At 46.5% G+C, this 12,645-nt stretch overlaps 1 protein-coding gene across 2 annotated transcripts in view; it reads right to left on the reverse strand.

Annotated features, from left to right (window-relative positions):
* Window positions 1-12,645, reverse strand: part of LOC101074739 (inositol 1,4,5-trisphosphate receptor type 1) — a 44,580-nt gene that overhangs the window by 4,295 nt on the left and 27,640 nt on the right. For both annotated transcript variants that reach the window (XM_011613734.2, XM_011613733.2), the window contains 13 exons: window positions 8,336-8,519; window positions 7,916-8,169; window positions 7,415-7,615; window positions 7,226-7,336; window positions 6,900-6,995; window positions 6,643-6,783; window positions 6,455-6,562; window positions 6,152-6,344; window positions 5,134-5,256; window positions 2,955-3,130; window positions 1,849-2,013; window positions 1,224-1,413; window positions 1,029-1,139 (listed from right to left, as the gene is read on the reverse strand). In XM_011613734.2, coding sequence (XP_011612036.1) covers window positions 1,029-1,139; window positions 1,224-1,413; window positions 1,849-2,013; window positions 2,955-3,130; window positions 5,134-5,256; window positions 6,152-6,344; window positions 6,455-6,562; window positions 6,643-6,783; window positions 6,900-6,995; window positions 7,226-7,336; window positions 7,415-7,615; window positions 7,916-8,169; window positions 8,336-8,519 — 2,053 coding nt within the window. The remainder of the gene's footprint in view (window positions 1-1,028; window positions 1,140-1,223; window positions 1,414-1,848; window positions 2,014-2,954; window positions 3,131-5,133; window positions 5,257-6,151; window positions 6,345-6,454; window positions 6,563-6,642; window positions 6,784-6,899; window positions 6,996-7,225; window positions 7,337-7,414; window positions 7,616-7,915; window positions 8,170-8,335; window positions 8,520-12,645) is intronic.

Raw genomic sequence — 12,645 nt, forward strand, 5'->3', positions numbered from 1 at the left:
GCAATCATCTTCCTTAAGGCACAGAAAACCATCAGTGGTTCATGTGACACTGTTCTAATTTCCATTTTTAATGGATTCCATCAGGACGGAGAACATTTTGTGATTAGAATGTTTTTGTTAAGTACAATATTTAGTTAAAGGACTTCAGATAATGCTCAAAGTAGGTTACGGGCTGGTTTGTGGATCTTCTGCTTGAGGGCGGTCTCTTTGTAATCTGGATTAAAGTGGGGCCATTGGCCTCGTTTCTCACGGCGTACATCAGCGTCTCCTGCTAACCGTCATGTCTGAATTCATTTAAATGTTTTAGTTCAGCGTGTATTGCAGGCCGTCAAAGCGACGCTGGAATGTAATAAACTTGAAAGGAAGCAGGAATTTTACAGTATAAATGAGCTTTAATGAATTAGATTGGATTATAGCGACTTTCTGGACATGTAATAGTCACATGGTGGACAGAATACTACATCTGATGCCCTTGCTGTGGTTATTTTTACCAATCAGTCATGACTCATAGACTGAGACGCTAATACTGTATGTTTTGATTAAATTAACTGGGCCAGTTTCATATCTCCCTGAGGAGCATCACCATTGTGGTGAATGGAAAACAAATGATCCTCCAACACCTGACCTTAGGACTTGTGTTTTGGGATTTTTTTTTTTTTTACAAGATATCACATGAGGGTCAAAGGTGCAGCAAGTTAATGTGTAACGCCTGATGAGGCTCATGTGGCAGGCGGGGATGTCACATGAAGGGATGAAAGCAGAAAGACTGCACGAGCACGGTCATAACCCTTTTCACCTCTTCTGACATTTTAAACTTTTGCCATTTCCCAGTGTTGAAACCATTTCCTGGCGTGATCACTGTAGCGCAGCAGCGCAACAACATCACAACAACAAGAATCGCATTTCTTGAGAGAAATTCTGCGAAGGCCTCACTGCTTGATGTCAACGAAACCAACAACTGCTCTTTGCTTCTGTTGTCATGGTGAAATAATGTCACTTTCTGCTTATGTGTTTTCAAAGCAACCCACCGACGCGGTCCCGATCACCTTCCCGCTGGGCCCTTGCGGTGCAGTTCTGATCAGTCCCTCCCTGACACATTCCAGCGGGAACAAACACGCTGGCCAGACTGCCTCCACCTTCTAAAACACAGTGCGAAAGAAGAGTTTCTTTTAAATAATCACCTTTGACGTTTGGTTGGAAAAGCGACAGGAATCCACACTCACTCGTAGTTGCGTTGGGGACGCGGTCCACCTCCAGGATGAAGTCATCCTTGAAGAAAATGTAGCCGACGATGGAGAACAGGTAGACCAGGATGAGAGCCAGCACGGCGGTCAGCACGATGGAGCGGCCGTTGCGGGTCACACTCTTGATCACGTTCAGCAGCGTCTCCTCTCGGTACACGAGGTCAAAAAGCTACAGGAAGGGGGGGGGGGGGGGGGGGGGGGAGGGAAGCAGTTTACCGCCATCTTCTTATTACTGCTGCTGCGGCGAGCGCGGTGAGGTAAGAAGAGGTGGAAAGAAACAATCACGAGCACTGGGCTCGAGTTCCCAGTGTGGCTCCTCTTTGAATTTTCAGTCTCAAATGAATTGAGCCTGACATTTTAAAAAACAGAGCTTTACCGCAACAATCCCGGCACTTTTTTTTTTCCCAAAGGGAAACGTGTCACGCAAATTCAACATGTCCTCAAATGCACCGCCATGGAAAACTTGAATTCAGAGAGCGCGGGCATATTTATATAAAGGATTTGCTCACCATATTTATTTTGCTGCTTGCTTTAAACCCCTATGTAAGAGAGGCTAAACCAGGCTGCGTGAGCGTGTCTGTGTGTTTGTGTGTGTTTGTCTCACCAGCAGGCTGTAGAAGAAGACGTGGACGAACACTCCTAGACAGCAAATGATGAGGTAAATGAGGTGGTAGAGGAACTCAAAGTCCAGCACCATGGCTTTGTAGCCGCGCGTAAAGGTTCCCCGGTTCCCCACGAAGCTGATCATGAAGATGATTTTATTGCACACCTGGAAGAAGGACCATGACATGTGAGGAATCTGGGTCTGTTTAGGAGTCCACAGGAGACAGGCCCGAAAGCAGATCAGTGGGTACCCGCAGGTAACCGCTTCCTAGAACATCCTGCCTGGAGAAACCTGCTTAGAAACACGCCATGTTTCTAGCAGGGGTTTGTCGCGACAGAGGGAATTATTTGCCACGGTGCAGCGAGGATGAAAGGAAAGGTCATGGCTGACACATCCTCCTATTCAGAATAATAAAACCCAGAATTTCAGTCAGAGTGAAACTGACACTTCCTGCTTCTTTAAAAATAAAACAAACTCGCGTGAAAAAGCAATCTGACACTTGACACACGGGGGGCGTTTACGTACGTCACGCTTGCGTTACCCTAGTGGGGACATTAAAAGGAGTAATGACAGCGGTTCACGTGCAACTTTGTGTGCGCTTTACACAATCTCTGCCGAGTACACACCCTCTGTGGCCTGGTGACGCACTTCACACCCCATAACACAGGCCGATTCCACCAGGCTGAGCTGGGGGGGGTGCAGCTTAGGCAGGCCAGTTGTGTTAGCATGGGCGTGTGAGAGGACCTGGTTCAACGGGGGTTCCTTCAGATATAGTAAAGTTAATGAATTTGATCATCTTGATCTTAATTTGTTAAATTTGGAGTTTCGATCTGTGTAATTTCCTCCAGTTGATTTGAGGTGCTCACATGCCGTGAGGACTATTTCGTAGAAAAAAGAAGTACAATAAAAACCAAACAGGGAAACAGACCGTGGGGAATTTACATACATCTTGATTTTATTTTCACTTCAGATTTTTTTTTAGTTGCCTTTTATTGTGTTTCAAAAGGTAAAGAGAAATGATCCGCACAGTTGGTAGGTTGGTGCAAAAATTCCAAATTGATCAGTACTCGTGATCAAAAATCGACTCTCCGTGGGAGCATACTCACATTCAAGGCGCCCAGAAGGAAGAGGGTGGGCTCAAGGCCGACCGAGAAGATGAGGCGGAGGATGGTGATGATGACGAGGGCGCGGACGCTCAGCGGCTGAGGCATGACGAGGACAATGACCAGGGCCGCAACGACCCCCATCCACAGCAGGGCAGACAGGTGGGGATCCAGCATAACTGTGGACCCAACACACACACACCCCACACACACACACAGTCCTGAGTAAATATAAGACAGAACAGGACTCTGAACTGCAGTAACGGTAAATGAGACAACTCTGTTCCATTACAAACGTGCCAGTTCTGAAATATCACAGGCTGGAGAGGATGACAGTGCAGTTTGTAAAAGGGGTCTCGACTGGATCATCTCTCCTGCCTCTGGGATGAGCCGCAGCCCGTCATTAGTGAATTTCGGAACTCAAAGGAAGCCGGTTGCATAAGAGGAAAAAAAAAAAGCGCATGACATACTTTTTGCGTATGCGTGTGTGGGCTAAGCCTGAATAATGTTTCCCCTGATCCAGGGGTAAATCCAGGATTAATTTCCTCGTTAGGAGCCTCATGGGGTGACATGTCATTGGGCCAAGATCGCTCCTCATAAACAAGTCCCGCGGCCTGGATAACAAACCCCCACCTATGTGTATATTTTCCAGCGGTGACTTCAGATAATACAGAACAGAAACTGAACGAGTTCAAGTAGAGAAAGTGAAAAATGCTCAAGAAGAGGACCCAAAAATGAAAAAAGGGCACATTTTATGAGAGCTGCCATCATTGAGAAAGCAGAAGGGGGACACGGCGGGTGAAGAAGCCTCCCTTCACTCTCCTTATCTTCCTCTAGACTTCCCTCCCTCTCGGTCTCTGTGGAGATCACATGACAGGTGCCACTTGCATAACTGCCATTGCTAAAAATACCTCAGCTGAAAGATTCATGAGGAGCGAGCAGGGAGCGGCACACAGCGATGTGGCAGACCGAAGGAAGGGACGGGCAAAAAAAACAAAAGAAAAAACAACTCTGCAAGTTTTGCGCCTGACGATCCTGAGCAAACACGGATGAGATGGTCAGTTTGCACGAGTGGCTCGTGGGAAAAATGTGTCACAAGTGTGCGGCAGCTCCAACCAAAGCTTTCATCAAAGAATAAAGCCAGTCAAGTACACGTACAGAACACACTGACCTAGATCCCCCTTTTTACGTATAAGCTTCGCGCTAATGCCAGGGGCCAAGGTTGGGAGGGTACGGAACGTGCTGGTGTTCCCGCACTACTGTGACAGAATATAGGCAGCAAGTAGTAAAGGTGCTGATGGCCTTTGACTTTTTTTTTTGTTTGTTTTTTTTACAAACGTTGACGAAATGAAGGAGGAATAAAAAAAAAAAAAACTTGACCCCTCAGAATGCCTATCTAGCTTAGCGCGAAGTGTTGCTCTTTGAAGCCATTCCAGTAAAATACAACATTTTACCCAGTTTGAAGTACAAAATAAGCGTGACTTTACTGAAATCACCTGATATTACGCGTGTGACTTTGGCCTGCTCGCGCCAGTGTGTGCTATGTTTACAGGTGCGCCTGTGTTTAGTATAGTCGCCATGGTGCTGACAGGCAAACGGGAGGTCACGCGTTTGGAAAAAAAATAAGGATGTGCTGGGCGGATGTTTCGAATAAAAGTGGCGAAGGTTCTTTCAGGTCCTGCTCCTGATCCTTGTCAGGTGTCGGCAAGTCACAAGATGGGCTTAAAGGAGATCAGGGGGTCAACATCAAAGGTGACAGTTCCGCCTGCATTACAGAAGGATGAAGATGAAGCAAAGGAGAAGCTGAAACAAGCAGAGCTACAAGTTGGGACTGTTTGACCTTTATCTGTTTGACGGGGGAAAGTTAACAAGGGGAAGTTAACAAGGGCTATAAATGCATTCTCTTTTCTCTTTATATCTATCTGAAACTAGTAGAGGAGGTAGAATACAATGAGGTTTGTTAAAGGAACAATATAGTGAGCCTTTCTTCCTCCTGTCATTGCAAACTACTGTCTCTCCATATGAACACGTCCTGCTGATGTTTTATCCAAACAGCAATTCCCACCTTTACGGAGCTAAAAACCAAAGTTAGATTTTTACAGAGTCCACATTTGACCAGTAAGAAAGCAGAGTGAGATCTTCAACATTAGCCTCCTGTTGTGTCATCTAATGCGCCACTGACCTCCTTGCACCCCTTCCAGCGGGTAGAAGAGGCAGACCAGCAGGTTCATGAGTAAGGCCAGGTTAAAGCAAATGTTACTCCAGACCGACATGTTCCTGGAGCACCAGTACAACACTGGCTGGGCTGAGGAGGAGAGAGAAACATCACAAACTTAGGCAAGGTGACAAAGTACAAGGCAACACAAAAAAAGATCCTGGTTCAAAACAACGCAAAGCTAATGCCAGAAATGCAGACATTCCTACATGTGCTATAAAGAGACAATAAATGGTGGTTAATAATAATGGAACTAAAAAGATTAGAGCGGAACAGGCTGCACAATTCACACAGCCGGACAATTAGCTGTCCATAAACAAGAGATAGAATTTGGCTTTGTGTGGAAAAGTGGGTTAAAAGTGTGACTGATGATGGAGGGATGGCGAGATAGCTCTCTTGATGCAGAAGATTACTGAAGCAAGGCTTGACGAAGAGAAAAACCCCAGATCTGCTTTAAAACATCCACACACGCACACACAGAGTGGATTTTTCCATTCTTTCTCCATCTTGACAGAACTACAGATGTTTGGGAATATTTGATGTCCAACCGAGTTCGGCCCAGTTTGTCACTGGGAGGAATAAGTCACACAACCACTCTCAGAGTTTCCACTGAAGCAGCGTTCCTCAGTGCTGCTGGAGGAAACTTGATGAGCAAACTCTGTAAAAAGAGGTTCCAGCTGCGTGCAATAACCACAGCAGGATGACGTTCAGCATCTAACTGTGTCGCAGTATTAAAACTGAGCAAAAAGTCTTGCCGTGCAGCTCAGGTTTAAAAGAAAAACTTATCTGAATGTCATCGCAACATTGCTAAGAATCTCTTGACAAGTGGGCCTGAAACGAAGCATTGAGGACTCCCTTTGATGATCAATGGCTGCATTCAATCAAGATCTCTCCTCTGGCCTGAACCATTACTTCAGGGAGTCAGTTTTGGGATGGGACGTACCAAAACCAATCATCCCCGTCCACTCAAACACTGGATTTTTACCTCTAAGCTTCTTCTGCCAGTTCATCTCATTAAAGAGGTCTTCCGCTCGCAAGAAGAAGTCATTGATCTTGCTGCCCTGCTCATCTCTCTCTGTGGTATAGTAGACGCGCAGCTTGGATTCGGTGGTCAGGAACTCGCAGATGTTTGGCACTGGGAACACGATCTCCTCCATGGTACGGTCCTGACGCACAATCTGTACAGTGAGGCATAGCCGACATTCAACATTGGGCCGCATTTTCTTTGAGTTCTTCCCTCAAACATCATCCTTTTTGTTGTAGTTCTATTGGATCTGTGTATTGTGACCTCGATCTGAGCGGTGTGTTTGGCGTAACACTCCAGGGCCTCATCTCCCTCCCCAACGGCCACGCCTGGCTTTAACATCACCGCCAGCTCCTTATTGTGACGCGCCAACTGTGCACGAACAAGCACGCATTAACATCTATTTACCGGGTTAATGAATCTGAAACATGGTCCAGAAACAGAGAGAAGACCTGGTGAGCTAAAATATAGATGTTGTGTCCAACGTTTCGGGGAGAAGCAGCGTCGTGATCTTCCTCTTCATTCTCTTCCTCCTCTTTTGTGTCCTCGATCTCCACCTCTCCTTGTAAGTAAGCCTTCTTTATCACCTCCACCTGGACCAGCACAGACACACAAGCTACAATGAGACATTACAGTGAAACCGATCGGTGGAGGCCACCACAAAGAAGTGAGTGCATAAAGAAAAATGAACAATAAAAACTATCTTCACCAGCTCTTTGGGTCTCATATTATACAGGATCCTCTCTGCATTCTCACTGTCATGTCGACTCTCCATGATTGCCAGCAGCAGCTTGGACGCATTGTTCTGAACAGGTGAAAAGGAAAGAATGGCTGTTATTGAATCCACGCAAAGCAGACTCAAGCCCGACGGAGAAGGAAATAAAATAGTTCAGCTCAGGCCGATGACAGTCTTACGCCAGATAGGTAGAATGCCTCCTGCTGAGAAAGCTATTATTCTGTCTGGGCCAAATCCAAAGCCCAGGTGCGGCTGTTTCCTCAGCTTTACGCAAAGGTGGAGCTTTGTCTTCCACTCACCTTCAGCTCCAGCACCAGGTCCATTCGCTTCTTCCCAAGTGGGTTGATGTCGTTAAGAATCAGGGCGATGATAATGTCAATTCCATTGGACTCATGGGTGGCGATACAATTCTGCACGAGACCAACAAAAATGCTTTAAAAGGCACAAAATAATACATTTTAAACTGTTCCCCTGCAGTATTTTTGTACCTGGTTTTCATGGCAGGGGCCCTGACAGTACTCAGTCAGACTCTCCAGGGTTTGGTTAATGAGGGCCACATTCTTCTCATTGATGTAAAGGCCCAGTAGGCCGAGGCCCCCCGTGGTGCTGCCACAGATACAGTCCAAGAACTGAAGGGTCTCGCACACAAGGTTGTAGTTGTTCTTGTTATTTTGACAGCGGAGGAAGTTCTGGGGAGGTAAAAGGTAAAAAAGCAGGATTTGGTGCAATGAAATGTGACTGGAATGTGGCCAATGTTGGAATGTGACTGGAATGTTGGAATGCGTCCTTTCTGTCCACCAGGAAAATAATTTTAAAAGTTAAGAAGAGATGTTTAAGAAATTCTCAAGATATGTTGACAATCGATGAAAGAAGAGCTTCTTAAATTTTGGTGATGTTTTAGATTCTGGAGGGACTTTGAGCTTCCAAAAGGGCCGAGGGGCTTTGATCATGTGCCATTGGATTACTACAAAGCCGGACACTTTTCCCACCTGCAGATCCCGGTTGTGGTTCTCACACAGCAGCTGAAGGAAGCGAAGGATCGGCTGCATGATGACGATAACAAAGCTCATTTCTCCTTCATCCTGGTTCTTGTCTCCCGCGCTGGACTGGCCGTCCACTACGTTGAAGTGGTCCTCGGGGTCTGCTTCACGCCGATAAGAGTTGAAGGCTTTCTTGGTGGCAGAAGAGGCTTCTAACAGCTGTTCTCGCACATCCTCCGTCATGACCACAGAAGATTCTCTGGCTGAACGGAGAAATGATCCAAGATTAAGTAATTCTCTAATGTCAACAAATGGATAAACACCAACTAACAGGGGGCCAGGAACAATCCCAGGCAAATGTAGAGTTGGTAATTAATTAATTACGTATGCAACCAGCCTTAGATCAGATCATAGCAGATGACCGCTGACCTTTTTTACGAACAGGGCCGTCTTTGTCCTGGTTGTCATCTTCTCGCTTCCTGTTTCCTAAATCGCTGGTGTTTACCGTCACAGTGGCTTTGATCTCCAGCTGAGCCAGCTTCATACGGTCGTAGAAGACCCGGAAGAACTTCTCTGACTTCTTGTCTTCAGTCAGGCGACAAAAGAATGACCGCTGGAACAAAAAGGTTTCTATTTTGAGGGCTAATTGTGTCACTCAAATGAAAGACGCGATTTTTGCCATTTATAACGAGCCAATTCCCACCATTTATTTACAAATGACACAAAATTCCAACAAAATAGCCAAAATTCCTTATTCAACTCGGGAGCAGCATTTGTTCCAATGACACATGCCACACGTTAGCGATGTGCCTGCAAACTGCCTGCATAAAATTTATTTAAAAGATTTTATACTTAAGATCATTTTAACACAATCATACCACTGCTTTTTTTTCAGAAGGGTTTAATCAGACAGGGCTTGTTGTGGGGGAATGGGGTCATGTAGAATTGGAGCACTTTCGAGGCTGCGAGCACACCGTGTCCTGATCCTTGCGGCTGTTGTTTTGGTTATGTAAGAGCTGTTATCTGCTTCAGCCTATGGAAAGGATTCGGCCGCCAGAAGCAGTTGAGCCACACATACGGGGTGAAAAATGACACGGGAGGGCGAAGTGTGGCCTACTTCTACAGAGAGGGAAGCTGAAATGGCGGGGAGTCGGGGAGAGAAAGAGCTACAGGCAAAAGACGGGGGGGGGGGGGGGGGGGGGGGGTGTTACCATCATCTAGGCCAGTTGTCAATGTTTGTTACATAATCATCTGTCTTTCTGGGTTTAATACAAAACTGGGCTATAGGGGAAGAAAATGTGATAGTCACAAGCAAGATATTCATCGAAACAGATAAATCAAGCTCCGTCTGTTCTTCTGCAAGGACGAGATCTGAGGCGGTTCGCGCTTTCAGGCATTAGAATTCAGGGCTCCGTACACCACAGAACAGTACCGCAAGGTAATTGACAGTTAGTGACAGGCATATTCGGAAGTCAGAGAGAGTTTGGACACGGTAACAAAAAGGAGAGAATGAAACTTGACCTGACTGAGTGCTGGTGCCCTGAGGCAGATTCCAGAGTCTTTACAGGCCCCACCCCAGCCGTCCACCACTGAGCTGCAGCAATCCGGCACGTACACACTCCGATGACAAACTCGCGCACGTGCGTGCGTGTGTGTGCACAAGTCCGCGTGTGTGCGTGTGCTGTGAGGCCACAGGGCAGTAAACAACTTGATGACTGGAGAGTGCAGAGCGGCGATTAGCTGCAGGCTAAAAGCTTTTTTGCGCACGACGAGGGTGTCCTTGTGCACGCGTGTGTGCATTTTGTTGGGCGGGGAGGGGGAGTGTGAGATAACACATTGATCTGACCAGCAAACAGAAAGAAAAGCACTTATCACACTCTCCCCACCCTTTGTCATTACATAACTCTCAAAAGCACGCCAACCCACAAACGCACTCACACGCACGCACACAGAGACACTGACTTTGACACTCATGAAACTGGGTCAGCAGTCTCCGGCAGAGGCACATGCCGGTTTTGAGCGGACGCGCCCACGTACAGTACTCTGTCTGAAACTCCGGGGTTGCCAATTTCATTCCTGTGCAGTCACGCTCCTTTCCCTCTGCTTAACGCTTTATTAATATTGTTTTGATTTCTAGGACATCCCCAGTTAAAGATGCAGTCTGAGGATACAGTCTGGCCCATAATGCAAGACCACAATGCCCCCCGCCCACACACACACACACACACACACGCCCTATACATAGGGCTGAACTGTCCAATTTACAGGAGTTAGTTGAATGTTTTGATTAGGGGAGGGGGAAAACCCAATTAACTGAATACTAGTTGATGGGGAAAGCTTGCATATAAGTTCAAACACTGAAGTAGACCCAGTTTCACCTGAGTAAGAAAGATGGAGGCACTCCACAGATGAAGTCAAGCATCCTGCTTGAGGACAGAAGGCAGCGGTAGTAACAAGGAAGAATGGAGGAGTGAGAGAAACAAAGGAGAGGAACCAGAATCTTAGGGACCCCCCCTGTAGTGTTGGGTAAACACGGATCTCGTCTGTATCCATGGAGACAACCCCTTAGAGGAATGATACAGAGCGTCAGGTGGGGGCGGACAATGCTGAAAAACAAGGTCAGTGCACTTTCTTTTCTCCCTTTCCGCTCAGCCACTTGGCATCAACAAAGGGATGTTATGTAACTGCTATTTATACTCGTGCTCCTTTTCCCTCTCGCCCTCCCTCCTCGTGTCAGGCGGCACCACGCGAAATCCAAATGGTGCTGCAGCCCTGCGCTCCTTCAAGACCCTTTCTCCCCCTCATTCGCTTGCTTCAAATCATGCCCCATTCTTGTAACTTGTCCCAGCTGAAAACGGGCTTGGCAAATGGGAAAAAGCAGGGACGCACCGCGAGGCCGGGAAGTGAAATGTCTCCTCGCCGTGACAGAATGTCGACAGCTGCCGGAGCCGGGCCCTTGGAGCTGCCACAGGGGCCTGGCAGTGTTTCTGTGCCATATATGCAAGCAAATTGCAGGAAAGAATGCATGAGTCTGTGCGTAAAATGCTGAGATAGTGCACAGTTTATTCCTTGTATGCTATGTAGGTCATGAGTAAATATTTAACTGCCACACGAGAAGAAGATACCCACAAAGCAACAGGTGCTGTGCTTGTTAAAGTCTGATTAAAGCCAACAGGTATTGTGTAGCCTTCAGTGCAGCTAATTATCTCACGTCATGGCTTCTAATGTCCAGGTTGAGCCCTTATTACTGGGTAAATCCAAATTTGGAGGGGGTTTACATGATGATAATTTTAATTTTGTCAACTTTACTTTCTAATGTCACAAAATCTTTGCACTACAGTGATCCCTCGCTATATCGCGTTTCATCTTTCACGGCTTCGCTGCTTCACGGATTTTTTTTGCGAGTCGTTCATTGCAGTTCTCAAATATAATCGAAGGTGGCATATCCGTTTATAAAAATCTTCTTGCTCAGAAAAAGAGCGCCAACAACTACCCATAACAATGTTCTTCTCTCGGAGAAAGACTCCTGCGCCTTCAGTAGAAACAGACGCTACAGCGGAGCGGAGTCAGGACGAAGAGGCTCAGCTGGGACTGGGAAATACGCCAGTGACAATGTTTCCAACCTTGTATTACTATATTAAAATTATTGTTTTAAACAAATTTTGGGCTTTAAAACAGGTTTTGATTTTTGGTTTCATTCTATAGTTCAGTATTGCATTGTAAAATAATAAAAAATAATAAAGCTGACTACTTCACGGATTTCACTTTTCGCGTGTTATTTTTGGAACGCAACTCCCGCGATAAACGAGGGATCACTGTACTTAGATTTAATACTTTGTTACCTTTTGTCCAGCTCAACATACAGGGCACAGTTACAAGTTTTAACAAAGGAGCGTTTCAGGCAGACGTGGCAGATTCCCAACAAGAGGAAGAGGTGACTTGTACACGCCAATGGGGGTATTTGCACTCCCTGACCTTGACTTTGGAACCTTCCCTCCGTGGAATGCAGAAACAAACCAGTAAAGACATTAGAGGCATACATTAAAAAAATGAAAAAGCCATGAATTATATGTTCCACCTTTCAACCTCGCTGTTTTTTCTTCTTTTGGTTTTGTTTTAAGTAACACATCGGACAGATGTTTGTGATGAGGGCGAGGGTTTAATCTGCCAGATTATACAGTAATTCACAAAAATGCAAATATTTGCACAACGTGTTCAATTCCTTTTCAAACAGAGCCGTGCACCCCTTCAAAGAACGAGCTCAGGTTTCTCTCTAAATCCCCTCTGTGTTCCCCTTCATCCCTCCGCCCTCTCTCCCCACTGCCCCAGTTCCGGAGGCCCAGCATGACCCAGTTTGGAGCGGCTAGATCGCGCGCGAGGGAGTGGGAGAGTGGCTGGAATGTTTTAAAGGCTGAGACATTCCTCATTGTTCATTCACACAGGCCTTATGTAACGCAGCCGGATCACGTGATGGTGGCTCTGCTGCAGCCGTGGGAAGCCGAAGCATTATCTCCGCCACAGTCGCACAGTAACCCGATTATGCAAGCCACGTGCTTACATAACGGCGTGCACATAGACAGAAGGACAGATGGAAAGAGGAGAGCAACAGACAGAGGAACAGACACACAGGCCAAAAATTGATCATCGGAGAGAGCCAGATGGAGATTGAGAGGCCACGGGCTTAAAAACAAAACTGGATTATTTATTGACATCACCTAATAACGGTCTGCAGCGGAAGA

Source organism: Takifugu rubripes, chromosome 19, assembly GCF_901000725.2.
Source record: "Takifugu rubripes chromosome 19, fTakRub1.2, whole genome shotgun sequence".
Taxonomy (NCBI): domain Eukaryota; kingdom Metazoa; phylum Chordata; class Actinopteri; order Tetraodontiformes; family Tetraodontidae; genus Takifugu; species Takifugu rubripes.